Here is a 14,663-nt window from a genome sequence, read left to right on the forward strand (position 1 = left end):
GCCTCGTGGCTCCTACTCAACAGAGGCTGAGCCCATGAGGAGAGAACTTGGGGGCAGGGACGGCCCAGGGACTGTGGCCTCTCTCCCCATTCTGCCAGAGAGGGAGGGATGGGAGGAGGGGCGGAGACTGTGCGCAGGCAGGGCCCCCCTCCAGACGGACAGGCCCATGTCACCTCCACAGGCCTACTCGGGAGGAGGCTGGCCCATGGGCGAGAGGCAGGCGCGCCAGGCCCGGCAGCCGGGGCTCCCGACGCCCACGTCTTGCTCAACTCCCGGCGTCTGGGGGCGAACCACACCACAGCCGGCACTCAGGGAGTTCACAACGTTTCATTTCAAACTCTGACCCGCAGACATCAGGATCTCCTCCCCGCTGGGCTGTGTCCCCTGTCACTTTGCAGGCAGGGTGACGGCCACCCCCATCGCCTTCTGGCTGGGAGCCATGGCCGTGGGCTCTGTGCTGCCCCCACCCGTGCACAGCGCCCCCTCCAGAAGAGACAGCCAGTGGAGCAGAGGCCTCCAGGGCTTGGCCTGGGGGACTCCCGCTGACGAGCTGAGGCCAGGACCGTGCAGCAGGCGGGCTGTGGCACGGGCTCACATCACCGCCTCCATATGCAGGATCCTCAGGGCCTCGGAGATCTGGGCGCTGGTGTCCACCTGGCCGTACATGCCCACCAGGAAGGCCCTGTGCAGCAGCACGGCCGCATGCTCTGCAGGAGAGACGAGGACCCGTGCCAGGCTGCACCGGCCGGACACCCCGGCTGCGGCACCCAGGCCCCGGGGTTCCCAAGAGCTGGGTCATCGGGCGCCTCAGAAGACGAGCCTCTGGGCTTTGCTTGAGAGGAGAGCCTTCCTCGGCCCTTCCCTTCTCAGCCTGGGGACCGAGGGCTCCAGAGGCACCAGGCGCCGTGGGCGGGTGGGAGACGGACAGGACGGGACCCACCTTGGCAGAGGAGGGTGTACTCCGGCAGGTTCCTGAGCGCCGTCTGCACCACTTCAAAGTCCCGGCTGCCCAGGCAGTACATGAACGTGGGCAGGAAGTCGGCTGCGATGCTGGAAAGGCCATGTGCTCGGGTGGGCACCTCCTCCCCGTGCCCCAGACCCTGCCCCAGGGCGCTAGGTGGGCAGCGTGCCGCCCTCAGCCCGGGGCGTCAGGACACAGGCCGGGGAGCCGGGCTCACCTGGGGCTGTTCTGGATGGAGCGCAGGGCCAGGCTGAAGGCCAGGTTGCGGCTGGATTCCTCAGGTGAGCTCATCAGCCGCTGCAGGTTGGTCTGCGGGGGTGGGGGTGGGTTACACGGCGACCCTCCTGTGGAGGGCTCAAGCTGTCAGCTCTCGGTCTCATGGAGGCTGTGATGGCCGATGGCAATGGGAAAGAAGGCCACCAGGGGACCCCATTCCCCAAGCCCCTACTCCCCATCGCTGGACGGCTCTGGGACCTCAGAGCCCGTAGGAGGGAAGCACTCACTCGCTGTCAGCAAGTTCCGGCCCAGGCAGAGGGTGGCCCTGCCTGGGTTCCGTGCAGAACTGTGAGCAAATGGGGCTGCACTGGTTCAGACATGCGGTGTTCCCACCCCTGAAGCCCGGCTGCTAAGGGCTCTGCAGGGTTCATGGAGGAACGAGGCTGGGCGGGTGGCTTCCCTGCCACGGGATGGCATGGGCTTCTCCATCCCGGCCTCTGAAACACCGTCCCGGTCCCTCTAAACACGTGGCACGAGCTTCAGGCGCCCAGCAGCAGAAGGCCAACAGGCCGGGCAGTAGGGTCGGCGCCCCCGGCCCCCAGCCCACTCACCGAGAAAAAGCCCAGGATCTCAGGTCTCCGCCGGGACATCTCGTCTATATCGCTCAGAACCTCCAGCAGATCTAGAAGGGGCAGGGGCCCGTGAGGGCAGAGCACAGCTGCTGGGCTTGGGGCTGAACCGCAGCCCCCAAGGACCCACAGGCAGAAGGGCCGACTGCTGGGCTGTGCTGCCCCTCACACCCGCTGGGGAGGGGCAGAGACCGAGAGCGTCGCAGGGACCCCTGGGTGGGCCCCTGGTCTAGACCTCTGCACGGCTCTGGCAGGGGAACCCCAACCCTCGGGGTGCGGTGGCCCATCAGAGCCCTGGCCCAGTGCCTCCTGGAGCTTTCTGCACCAGCTCAGCACTTGGGAAGGCCAGGGCGCCCAGCACCTCAGGACGGAGCGCCTGGGAGCTGCGTGGCTTCCCCTCCCGCTGGCCAGCGACCCCCGACCATGGGCGCCGGTGGACGAGGCAGCTTTCAGAGGAGCATGCCCCCAGTCCCTGCTCCAAGAGACAGGGGGTCAGCTCAGGGGTCTGTGTTTGTCCCACACTCCCCAGATGCTGTCTTGGTCACCCTAGAGCCAAGCTGAGGACACATGGCCCAGCCCCTTGCACCAGGTGCTGCCCAGACCCGAGGCGTTGGCCTCTGGTGAGGGGCTGACCCCCGGGCACTCCCAGCAGCACGGAGCATGCCCAGCAGCCCAACTCCACCCGGCCCTGGACCCTCGGCCCTCCTGCAGACCACCAGCCACCCACCAGCCCACTGCCAGGCCTCTCTCCAAGTATCCCCTCAACTCCAGGGGCCCCCGACCTTCTGCTTCGTCGGGAGCCTGCTCCCCAGCATGACCAACCAGCGTGACGCCCTCCCTGCCGACCCCGAGCCCCCCGACAAGGAGGAAGCCCAGCTCCTCCCACGGCCCGGCAAGGGCCTATGGCCTTCGGGATGTCCCGTGGTGAAAGCCTGGACAGCCAGGGCCCCCACAGAAGCCAGGGTGCCACGGCGGCAGAATGGAGCCCGGCCCCCACGGCGGGGCCAACCTGGCCCGGGAGAGCTGGTTGCCGACTCACCCTCGACCGTCCGGCCCCGGGAAAGCCGCTTCACGTAGGGCGCCATCTCGGCCGCCGTCAGAGGGGTGAAGAGGGACGCGCTGACCAGCGGCAGGGAGCCCGCCGAGCTCTCGTCTGCAAGACAGGAGGCTAGTGCTGTCGGCGGGAGACTGAGACGGCCCAGCCCGGAGCTCCCATCCAGATGGACTGCGGGAGGTCGGCCTGGAGAGCGCGCCACAGCGGGGCTCCAGAGGCTGTGCGTGCAGGCAAGGCAGTCTTTGCCCAACAGCCCCTGGAATCAGGACTCCTGACGAAAGAGGGCCTGGGCCTGGCGTGGTGCCTGTATATAGCAGGCACTCAGTAAACACAGTGAGACCACACGCTGGCTGGGAGCCGCTCGGGGACCTCAGCGCTCGCCCCTCAAGCCCGTCAACTGCTCTGTTCCCTTCCTGTGCACACCTGCCGCACAGTGCAAGCGCGGATTTTCTCTGCAGCCTAAGCACAGCCTCAAGGCAGGAGCCGTGGCCCTGCGCTGCAGCCCCGGCACACAGCAGGTGCACAACAAAGGTGCCCATGTGCCCGACACGGTGCCGAGCGTTCCCACAGACCACCACGAGCCACAGAGGCACAAACGATTTGGCAAAACCAGGGCAGCAAAAAAGTGTCACGAGGGGCCAGGAACTGACCCAGGCTCTGGCCGCTCAGCTTGCTAATTTGCCAACTGTTGACTGGACTTGTCAGAGCAGTCGACAGCCCTGCCTGGGGGCACAGGTCACCATCGGGGTGGTGAGGACCACAGGGCAGAGACGGGGAACCAGACGGAGAATACAGAGGGACTCAGCCAGCTTCCCACAGAGAGGAGGGGGTGCTGTGCGGCCATGCTGGCCATGGCACCGTCAGGGTGTCATGTGTGTGCCATGGCCCTGGGCCCATGATTCCCCAGGGATACCAGGATGGTCCCGAGGTCTGCCAAACCTGCAGCCCTGCCCAGCAGAACCCCGCGGCCGCACTCACCGTCGCCCTCCTCGTCCAGGCCTCGGTCGGCTCTGCCACCCCCGCTGGGAAGGCTCAGCCCCGCAAGGAGGGACTTGAGCATCACCAGGTCGCTGCTGTCGAAGGACAGGTCGCTGGGGAGGAGCACAGGCTCACCGTGAGGACATCATGGCAGATGGAAGAGCGGGGCAGACAGACTAGGGCGAGGTGGGGGACCCCAGGGTGCTCAGGAGGCAGGGAGCCACAACAGGCAGTGTAGAACGTCGCAGCACAGACCCAGCACCTGCGGCCCTCGCTGCGCCCGGCCGAGCGCTGCAGGCAGCATTGATTCCCAGCTGCCACCCCACCTCGGGAGCTCTCAGGCCTGAGCACCGATGGGGCCTTCGCGGGAACCCTCCCTGCAGCCCGCTGGCTGGAGCCTCGCTGGAGAGGCGGCACACGCACTGTGCGGGCCGGCACACGCGCACACTCACTGGAGCGCGTCGGAGTGCTTCTGCAGGAAGGAGACGGCCGCCGGGGCGTTGTGGGTGATGTACTGGTGGGTGAACTGCACGAACTTGCTGATGAAGGGGGCCAGGTGGCGGGAGGACTTCCTGTAGTTCTGCGAGGCGGAAGCCGAGAATGCAGCGTTCAGAGCCGGGCTGTGCTGAAACAGACACCCTGCACCCCACCTGCCCACGCTGCTTCCCCGGAGGCCTCACAGCAGACCTGGGGACACCACAGTGCCACCACCCTCTGCTGGCTGCTGGGCGGTAGGGTATGTTAAGGGGCCCAAAGGGTCAAAAGTGGCCTTGTCCTTGTGAGCTCCCAGCACAGACAGGCAGATGCCCAGCTGGAGCTCGCGACAAGAGGGATCACAGGCTCAGCAGGCGCACGACGACTACGGAGGAGGCCGCACCGGAGCCCGACCAGTCTCGGCTGGGCTCTGAAGATGGCAGGGTCTCCCAGGCAACATCACGAGCCAGGCCTTCCAGGAGTCGAGCTGGGCCCCTGGGCGGGCAGCAGAAACGGCCCAGCCTGTCCTTGAGGCAGGCCTAGGGCTCTGCCTTCCTGTGGGGCTCCCAGGAGCCCTGAAGAGCCCCCATCCCGGGTCTGCCCTCACCCGATGGCCTCAGGCGGAGAAGGGGACGGACCCACAGTGCTGATTACAAAGATGGGCCTGGCCAGGGCCGTGGGAGCGGGAGGGGGACAAGCTGAACGGGGAGACATGCGTCCCGGGGTCCCGGCTGCTGCGCCCAGAAGAGGCCCAGCACCCAGGCTGCGGCGTCTGGAGGGCAAGGCCAGCAGGACAGGACGGCCTCAGCTGTCCCCCACAGGGCCGGGCGCAGCGCACGCACCAGGAGCAGGCGGACGAAGGAGAGCAGGCAGTCCCACAGCGCCCCCTGGTGCTCGCTCCGGAACACCTGCGGCTGCAGCAGCTCCAGCAGGCCCAGCACGTGCAGGAAGAAGGCCAGGTGGCTCTGCTGGCGGAACTCCTGGAAGTTGAGGTGCGTGCGGCCGTGGAGCAGCGCGGCCACCATGGGCAGGTGCCTGCGGACGCGGAAGAGCATGCTGCTGTCTCCCCCACGCACACGCCCACGCCCACCCAGGCCCCAGGAGAAACGCTCTGCTGTGACACGGCCCACCCCGGGCTTCGCACACACACAGCGGAGCTCACTCAAGTGCCTGTGCCCATCGGAGGGGCGGGTGCACCCGTCACCAGCCCCAGGGGACACGGAGGCTGCCTGAGGGCTGCGGAAGTGGCCTCAACCACCCACCCTGGGTCTGGGCCTGAGGGGGTGCGATTCCCTGACCCACCCTCTCCAGGGGTCAGCCAGCTCCTCCCAGCAGAGGCTCAGCTCAGTCAGGAAGAAGCCAAAGGCCGTCAATGCCCACAAGGGCTGCCACTTTCTTGGCCGGGCTCTGGCTCCCGCGCCTCGGCTTTTAGCCGCAGGACCTGCTCTTGAAGGAGCATCCGGGGCGGAGGCAGGAGCAGAATGCCCAGCAGTGGGCCTGCCCAGCGGCGAGGAGGAAGGGCGCTCTGCCCCTGAGCCTCTCCCCAGGGTGCCGCCCGGCTGCAGGGGGGGCGGCCACGCAGTACCTGAGCAGCAGGAGGGGGTGGGCCACCGCCAGCTTCCGACAGGCCATGTTGGCGTCAGCCACTCGGTTCTCGGAGGACCGGGAGTCGCTGGTGTCCGCGAGGAGGGTGATAAAGCGGTGAATGAGACCGTCCAGCTGAGAGGAAAGGGTGGTCAGAGGCGGGGGGCCGCCCCAGCTTCACGCCCCACCTGCCCGCTCCACACTGAGCCTGCCACCCACCACTGAAGGGGCCATGACAGGGCCCAGAGGGGCAGTGTGCAGGTCTCTGGGGCCAAGGTCCCCGTCCCCCAAGGACCTGGCATGGCCACAGAGCGACCCAGAGAAATCTGTTCCCCCAGTGCTTTCTGGGCACTTCTGCAGGTCAAACAGGCCACAGGCCAAGTGTCCAGGCCACCCCAAACACGCATATTCAAAGTCAACGTGTCCCAGAGGTAGAAAAAAGCTGTCAATGCCAAACGTGGCACTGATGTGCTGAGCAGGGAAAAAAGCCAAGATCATACAGAGAGTATGACTTCAATTGTGCAAGACAATAAAAACCACACAAAAAAGGAAAGAAACATGTTAGAAAAAGCCAACTTCCCTCCACTGTACCAGGGAGCAGGGAAGGCGGCAGATCCTACTCAGGGCCAGGCCGAGAGAAGGTGGGGCAGAAGGCACGCCAGGTCACGCCCGCGACTCATATCCACCCAGAGCAGTGAAGGCGGGGCCACAGGACCTGCGCACGTGGGCTCGCCGCAAGTCGTCTGTCCACGCCCCATGCTGCAAACAACCCCAGTGCGCACCAGCAGGTGGACGACGAGCGAGCTGGTCTGGCTGCGCAGTGGAACACCACGCAGCCAGAAGAGGAACGTGCCCTCCACGTGCGCTGCAGCACATGCAAATCTCGAAACAACTGCACAGAGTGAAGGATGCCCAACACAGTGCATACCATGCAGGTCCACTGATGGAAAACCCCGGAAAGCGCAAACTGATCCGTGGAGACCCAGCAGCCCGTGGCCGCCTGGGATGGGGCAGCAGGGGGACTACCAGGGGCACGGGGCACTTCTAGGGGGCAGAGACGCCATGTCAGGCGTGCGGTGAATTCAGTGTACACAAACGTCAGAACTGATCGCGCTGCGCACCACACAGCTTGCTGTGCCAACAGTCCCTTAAGAAGGGAAACACTGGGGCACGTACGGGACACCCTCTCTGCTCCACGCCCAGAGGGATTTCTCCACGGAGGGAAGATGACTTCCAGACGCTCCAAGAGGTGGGACAGGTGAGGGTGGTGGTGACGAGGAGGACGGAGCGGGCAGCCCAGACGCACCATCGCCCTCCCCAGTTTCCTTCTCGTGTTTAAATTGAGAAGATGCATTTCTCCATTCCTCAGATGTGCTTTCTACCTCACGAGCAAAGGACAGCAGCAGTCCTGCACTCCCTCACTGACGCTGCCCGGGCCAGCAGCCCCTCACCTTGCAGACGCTGCTGCCGGTGGCGCCCGCGCTGTGCAGCAGGACCTCGTGCACAGGGACCCGGAGCTCCGGCCGCTGCAGGTAGAGCTGCACGAGGAGGTCACGGCAGCGCTGGCCCAGCACGCTAGAGGAGAGAGCCAAGAACTGTCTGCGCCAGCTGGCAGAGACGTTGCTCCCCACCTGCCACGGGCCGTGCACTGGCATGGGTGGGGCACCCCTCCAGCCAATGGGAGCCGAGCCCTGACCTGGGCTGACTCCCTTGGTGCTGGCGTGTGAGGGCTGGCCTCCAGGCACGTCAGCAAGAGGACCAGTGGGGCTCCTGCACCCGTGTATCAGCCCCTCACCTGTCGCCCCACTGCTGGATGCAGCCTGTCAGATGCGCCGTCACCTTCCTGACGCTCTCGTCGTCCCCATGACAACAGCTGAGCAGCAGAGGCAGCCGGGCCTGGAGGAGGCTGCAGGCGGCAGCGTCCCCGTCCTGGCTCCGGGCCTCCGCCTCGGCCAGGATCAGTTCCACCAGCCCGGTGAGCTCTGGAGCCTGGACCCGCAGCACCAGCTCCTCCCGCCGCTTCTGGAACAGGCACTCGCCAGTTAGGCCCGGGATGGGGTCGAGCACATGTCTCCCGACCCCGCAGGGCAAGGTGCGCCCCCAAGACGTGCCTGAGGGGTGCGCTGGTCCCTTCCCTGCCAGATCCGAGGAACGTGGATGCAGGCCCAGAGGAAGTCCAGAGAGGCAGACGGGTCGAACCTGGAAGAAGCAAGGGGCTCTGGCTGAGCACGAGAGGCTCGCCTCAGTGTCCAGGCACAGAAGAAACAGCAAAGGCATGCAGATGGAAACAAAACGGGGAGAAGCGCCTAGTGAGGAAGGCTCAGGCCAAGCCCGCCCCTCCCGGGCGCCCTCTGGGCCAGGGCCCAGGTCAGCAGTTAGAGGATGTGGGCCCCCATCCCATCGGCCTGCCCACCCTCTGGGCTTCCTGGCCACAAGGAGGGGCAGCTGGTGTCCCTGCAGCACAGGGTGGGCGACAGCGTTCACATGATCCAAGGAGGAGAGATCGTCCCGTCCCTGACTGTGTGCCCTAGTGGTCACCCAGGGCAGGAACTCGTGGGCCAGGCAGGCTCTGGACCCCTAGGGAGGCCAGGCCACTGCAGGGCCCCTTCCTGGGGCACCAAGAGCCCCCTGTGGGTTGCCCAGTAAGCCCCAGGCACCCGAGGAATGAGGGGAAGGTACCCTCCATGCCACCATCTGATCTCGGCTCCCTGGGGCAGCACTGCAGGGGCGCAGCTGCCAGAAGAGAGCCACACGGCCGCCACACTGCCCGCGGCAAGGCCGCAGGAGCCAGACCTGCCAGGGAGGCGGCGGGCGCTCACCTCTGCTCCCGGTGCTTGCCCAGCAGGATGCGGATGCACTGGTGCAGCGTGGACCAGCTGGACTGATGCGTGAGCAGGGCCAGGAGGTACGGTCGGAAAGACGGCACCTGGGGGCCGGGATGACCTTTGCCCTGGGGTGGAAGGAAACCTGGTATGGCCCCCTGGACTGACTGGCTCTGCTAAACAGTCAGCGGACAACGCCCTGCTCGAGCCGCCAGAAAGCAGAGAGACAGGGCCGTTTCAAGGAAGACCCAGGACCCCTGTGTCCCAGACCAAGGCCCAGCTGGCCGACTGCAAATTAAATGTGCACGGAGCTGAACCCACTGCTCAGTCAGGAACACACACGAGACAAAACGGTCACCCCGGGGCAGAACCACCTCCTGCTCAGAGCCCTGGGGAGGAGTCTTCTCCGTAGGCAGCCAGCGGCTGCGGGAGCGCTGAGGTTTACGGAGGCAGTGGAGCACTGGCTGCTCTCTCGGAAACGCAGAGACACGAGTGCACGGCAGAAACGCGGGCAGGGGTAGCCCCTCCCCAGCAACACGGTCAGTGTTTTCTAGCATTCTCCAGGGACAGACGAGCCAGGGAGCCCCAAGGAGCAGGGCGCCCCAGGCCCTCCCTGCAGGGCGCCAACACGGCCGCCTCGTCAGGGGCACTGGGCTCGGCTCTCCCCCCTGCACACTGCGCCTCCGGGCCCCTCTGCGAGGACCTGGGCTCAGGAAGCGCCGACCCCAGTCCTACCCGCCTGCCCCAGGAACCAGACCTGGCCGGTCACAGTGACTGGCTTAGGGGGGATGTGGGATCACCCCTCCTGGCTGACCACAGTCAGGCCCGGGATTCTGCTTGAACAACAGAAAGAACCAGTCGTCCCCTGGTGGTGCTGGCAGACACGTGGTCTCGGAATGCCCGGGGCTGCTGGAGCCACTGTGAGCATCACGTCAGAGCCCAGCACCAGCCACGCCCCAGGCCGGGCCGCCACCAGGCCTCAGCCGACCACAGCCCACCTTGCTCCGGGAGAACAGGAGCCTCTGCTGCAGGTCCGGGCAGCTGCTGATCACTTCGGGGTCCAGCATCTCCAGCCAGTCGACGAGGAGCCCCGAGCAGGGTCCCAGCCGCACGGCCTCCAGGCTGAAGGGAAGGCGGGGTGGGCTCAGAGACGGCGAGCCAGGGCGGCTCAGCGGGCCGGCCCTGCCCGGCTGCTCACCTGCCCCCGTCGGCATCCTGCTTCCCCGGGGCTGGGGGCTCTTCCTTGTCCTGTAGCAGCAGGGAGCTCACCACCACAATGGGCCTCGAGGCCGCGAACACAGAGGTGGCAGAGAAGAGGGCGGCCAACAGTTCCTCCAGGTGAGGAGACCTCACCTCGATCAGACCCCGGAGGACTGCGGGAAGGACAGCAAGGGTGTTCCGTGTCACCCCAGCTCGGGAGGGAGACGGGCGAGCCCTCGGACTGCCCGACTCAGGGACCCACACGGCCCCACACCCCGTGGCCAACAATGCCCGGGTGTGACCAGTCAGGGGCCAGCCAACAGTGAGCGGTGGCTCTGGGACCCCACCCATGTGAAGGGAGGCCGCGGGGGAAGCCAGTCCACACTGGCTGGGGGCTCAGCAAGTGCACGAAATCCCAACAGCAAGCCCTGAGGAGGGCTCGGGGAGCCGCAGAGCAGGGCCCACTTGGCTGGGGTAGGGGCTGCCCTGGGGACAGCATCTTGTTCCCCACATGCACCTAGGAGAGGGACCCCTGTGCAGGCAGCCACACTAGGGGCCTTCACAGTGCCGGGACGCCGAGATACCTTTGCTGACAAGCTCAGGCTCCACACCACACTTCTCCCCAGACTTGAGGGTGGTGACGAGGGCCCGGACAGTTGAGTTGACCACCTCCAAGTCCCCGCGGAAGGTCAGGGCCTCCGCCAGGTGCAGGAAGCCACTCCGCACTGCAGGGGAGGGGCCGTGTGACCCGCTGGCCTGGTTCTGGCCTCGAGCCCTCCCTCGCTCCCATCAGCCCACCCTGTCCAGGGCGTCCTGAACTGCCTCCTCGCGGGAGACACCACTCGGTTCCCACGCGCACTCTCCTCCCACGCGCACTCTCCTCCCTGAGGAAGTTCTCCCAAGCCCTATCCACTCAACCGCTCAGCCACAGCCTCATGGATGCCAACCCAGGGCCTGCAGACCTCCGAGGGCCAAGAGGCCCCTCTGTGCTAACAAGGCCATCATGGTCCCTGAGGATGGCAGAAAGCCCAGACCACACCCGTGGGCGCTGGCTCCCCTCTCCGGTCCCTCACCGTCGGTGATCCTGCGTCGTGCCGAGTACTGGGCAGCAAACAGCTTGAGCTGGGACTGCAGGGGCCCCCCCTCCACTGCGGGGCTGTCCAGCCACTGCAGGATCTGCATGAGCACTTTGAGGAAGAGCGACGAGAAGCCAGTGTCCTGGGGCACGGAGCGCTGCGGGGACAATCGGCAGCACGTGACTATGCTTGCTCAGTGGGGGCCACACCACTGACCCACGGTCACAACTGATACTCTCAATAGTGCTCCCCTGGGGGTGCCAGGACCTCACAGAGATCCTGTCAAACCCCACAGCGGGCGAGGGGTCCAACCATTTGCAACTCATCTTCACGTCTTCAAGGGAAAAAGATCACAGGAACACAAGCACATAACACACAGAAACAAAAAATAGACACATTCACACATACACCTATGCAGATAAGACAGATACGGCAAAATTACTGAACGTAGGAGGTAGACACACGGTGAAAAGCACACCACTGTCACCTTCTCTGAGCGCTGGGAAATTCCCCTAAGAAAAGGCGGGGGCTCTACCCCCAGCTCCGTAGGGAGGAGTTTTGGGAACCAAGAACCAAGGACAACAGGACAGTGTCAAACGCCAGTCGGCTAGGGCCGGGGGAGGCCCAGCGCAGAAGCCCCAGGCCTCAGGCGGGACTAGGGTGAGGACCCAGGCCTCCGCCGCACAGGGCAGAGCCCCACGTTCCAGAGCACACAGAGCAACCTCTGCCCCGTGTGGCCACCCCCGGACATGGGGCCCTGCTGCAGGATGCACCCCGCTCTCTGGGGTCCGCGGACACACCCACCTGGTACTGGCAGAGCTGGCGCATCAGGGGGCAGGTGAGGAAGTGGTGCCGGTGCATGGACATCACCAGGGCCCCGCTGTGCGGGGAGTTCAGCAGGGTGGCGATGGCCTGCAGGAGGCGCACCGCGATGCCCGTCACCTCGGGGCTCCCCTGGCGGACTCGCGCCAGCTCCTGGCCCAGGGCCTGCTGCAACGCGAGGGCCACGGGGCGGGCGCTGGAGCTCTGCCACCGCGGGCCCGGGCTCAGCGGGAAGACCTGGAGCAGAGCACAGGCAGCAGTCAGGCGGGCGAGCGCGGCAGGAGGGCAGCACCTCCGCCCCACCCCCTCTGCGGGATCCCCCTCAGCCTGCACTCCCGACACAGGCAGGCTCCCCCCGTTAGCCTGAGACCCGTGCTGGGGAGCCACCAGGAGCCAGCACCAGGTGCCCAGTCCCCACGAGACTCCCCACCAGGGAGGAGGAGGGTGGGTGCAAGGATGCTGGACAGGGGCCTGCGTGGGGATCCCAGCTCTGTGATGAGGCCACAGGTGAGCCCCTAACCCTGAAACCCCGGCCTCTCCACTTATAACCCAGGGCCCTAGCTCAGAGGGTGCCAGAGGACTGCAGGGCCGGGCCTGGGGCCCAGAGAAACGGTCAGAAAGAAGGCACAGGTGCTCACACGTGAGAACAGTGTGTACACACTCTGGGAGGTGTGCAACGTGTAATGTGAAAAGACAGCACAAGCACTCTGCAGTGAGTGTTGCCGTGTGTGAGCAGGGGATGAGGACATCCTCTTATCCGCGTGTCCACAGAGAACCACAGACCGTGGGACTCCACGCACACACGTATCCAGAAAAGGCAGAGAACGCCATGGAGCAGGAGCAGGGCGGTGGGTGCCCGGGGCCGAGGAGATGGGGAGCGAATGATCACAGGCCCGGGGCTCCTCAAGGGGGATGCGAACGTTCTAAACCCACAGGGAGGTGATGGCTGCACAACTGTGATCACACTCCTGCGCAAAGCCTACACTGAGGGCCGTGCACTGTACGTGCGCCAAGCCTACACCAAGGACCGCGCACCGCACACTCCAGCGGGTGGACTGCACGGCCTGGGAATCCTCTCGATAAAACATGAACAGCACATGCTAGTCAGCAGTGAGGCCACGTCTGGGAGGGCTGTGTGTGTGAGAACGGAGGCCAGTACGCCTGTTTCCCATAACTGGACACAGGCCAGGGCACGTGCCAACTGCAGCCTGTCCCACAGAGGTCAGGCGACTGCTGCTGAGCCGGCAAGAAGCAAGGATGGTGGTGGGAGTGACGGCCTCTCTGGGCACTGCCCTCCACACAGAACACACCCTACAACCAACTTGAGGTGGGCAAAGGCATGAGCTGATTTTACGGGGAGGAAATAGGGCACGGGGAGGTGAAGTAGCTCGTCCACGGTCCCCTAACCCCGAGGAGAAGCCAGGGTCTGACCCGGGCGGCCGGTTCCAGAGCCCTCTCTCAACTTCGACGTCGAGTTTCAGCGTAAAACCCCTCTCTGGGCGGGAGGAGGGCCTGGATGGCCCTGGACGGGCCGTCCCAGGCGGCAGTGGTGGTACCTGCAGGAGCATTCCGGCCAAGTCGTCCTCGGGGCCGAGTGCCCGCACCTGCGTCCCGGCCCGGACCCTGCCCTGGCCTGGAGGCTGCTCCGGGCTGCTCTTGGGCTTCGGGGCCTCCGCGCTGTCTGCAGGGAGGGGAACAGGCGTCAGGTGAAAGCTATCCCTGGCCGGCTACAGCGGGGAACCCTATGAACCAAGTCCAGCCTCCCCCGGGGCCATCACCTGGAGAGAAGAGCTGCCCCCCGGGGACCCCCAGCCCTGCTCAGGCCTGCTCAGGCCCACGAGGAGCAGGGCCTCTAAACAGGTGCTGGGACTCCAGCCAGTGGCAAACGCTTCCATTGGGTCTGGGGAGACCGAGCGGCCGTGTGCCGTGAGTCGGGGAAAGGAGAGTACCTCATCTGGGGAGGCCGAGCGGCCGTGAGTCAGGGGAAGGAGGGCACCTCGTCTGGGGAGACCGAGCGGCCGTGTGCCGTGACTCGGGGGAAGGAGGATACCTCATCTGGGGAGGCCGAGCAGCCGTGAGCTGTGAGTTGGGGGAAGGAGGGTACCTCGTCTGGGGAGGCCAAGTGGCCGTGTGCCACGAGTCGGGGGAAGGAGAGTACCTCGTCTGGGAGGCAGGGAGGCTGTAAGCAGGGAGTGGAAAGTCTGGCCTCCGGACGCCCCTCTCTCGTGCTGAACCTCGACCAGGTGAGCCATGTAATCTGCGGAACAGCGGCCAGAGACTTAAACGCCTGGGTGACGGGGGGGCCAAAAACCTGCACTGGGGACCCTAGGCCAATGCGCCCACAGAGTTCAAAGCTTCCTGAGACTTCAGCTGAGCCACGAGCTCTCTGAGCAGAGGAGCAGCTGGCGCAGACCCCCAAACCCCAGGCGCTGCTGACTCACACCGGGCCAGGGCCTCTCCCGACCACTCCCTGCCTTGACCTTCCTGCTTGGAGCTGCTACGGAGAGCCATCCAGTCTGAGCCCCCAGCCACACATGGGCTGGAGGCTGGGCCAGGGCCCACCGCCCACGCAAGGCCCCCTGGCTCTCACTCTTGTCCATGATGTTCTGCTCCAGCGTCTGGGGGTCGTGGGCCACTGCCTGGTCCAGGTACTGGAGGAGCTTGCTCATGCTGGACACGGGGATGCCGAAGGACTGCACAAAGAGCAGCAGCTGCTGGGGCTCCAGGTCCTGCAGGGCTGAGGGCCACACTCACTCAGCGACCACCGCTCACCGAGCTGGGCCCGCAGGAAGCTGCCAGGGTCCTGGACCACCTTGAGCCCGGCCCCTCCCAGCCCCAGATGGCAGC

General features: G+C 65.8%; 1 protein-coding gene across 2 annotated transcripts in view; it reads right to left on the reverse strand.

Moving 5' to 3' along the window:
• Positions 1-308: 308 nt before the first annotated feature.
• The window catches only part of INTS1 (integrator complex subunit 1), a 35,729-nt gene continuing 21,374 nt past the window's right edge, over positions 309-14,663 (reverse strand). For both annotated transcript variants that reach the window (XM_023655103.2, XM_070231367.1), the window contains exons 27-47: positions 14,407-14,553; positions 13,975-14,073; positions 13,373-13,497; positions 11,799-12,053; positions 10,992-11,151; positions 10,503-10,643; positions 9,917-10,091; positions 9,717-9,840; positions 8,716-8,846; positions 8,008-8,095; positions 7,692-7,918; positions 7,348-7,471; positions 5,898-6,031; positions 5,155-5,347; positions 4,291-4,418; positions 3,839-3,951; positions 2,846-2,959; positions 1,789-1,859; positions 1,179-1,270; positions 941-1,050; positions 309-707 (exon numbers count right to left, since the gene is read on the reverse strand). In XM_023655103.2, the coding sequence (XP_023510871.2) occupies positions 592-707; positions 941-1,050; positions 1,179-1,270; positions 1,789-1,859; positions 2,846-2,959; positions 3,839-3,951; positions 4,291-4,418; positions 5,155-5,347; positions 5,898-6,031; positions 7,348-7,471; positions 7,692-7,918; positions 8,008-8,095; positions 8,716-8,846; positions 9,717-9,840; positions 9,917-10,091; positions 10,503-10,643; positions 10,992-11,151; positions 11,799-12,053; positions 13,373-13,497; positions 13,975-14,073; positions 14,407-14,553 (2,867 nt within the window). In that variant the 3' untranslated portion in view covers positions 309-591. The remainder of the gene's footprint in view (positions 708-940; positions 1,051-1,178; positions 1,271-1,788; positions 1,860-2,845; positions 2,960-3,838; positions 3,952-4,290; positions 4,419-5,154; positions 5,348-5,897; positions 6,032-7,347; positions 7,472-7,691; positions 7,919-8,007; positions 8,096-8,715; positions 8,847-9,716; positions 9,841-9,916; positions 10,092-10,502; positions 10,644-10,991; positions 11,152-11,798; positions 12,054-13,372; positions 13,498-13,974; positions 14,074-14,406; positions 14,554-14,663) is intronic.

Source organism: Equus caballus, chromosome 13 (assembly GCF_041296265.1).
Source record: "Equus caballus isolate H_3958 breed thoroughbred chromosome 13, TB-T2T, whole genome shotgun sequence".
In the NCBI taxonomy this organism is placed as follows: domain Eukaryota; kingdom Metazoa; phylum Chordata; class Mammalia; order Perissodactyla; family Equidae; genus Equus; species Equus caballus.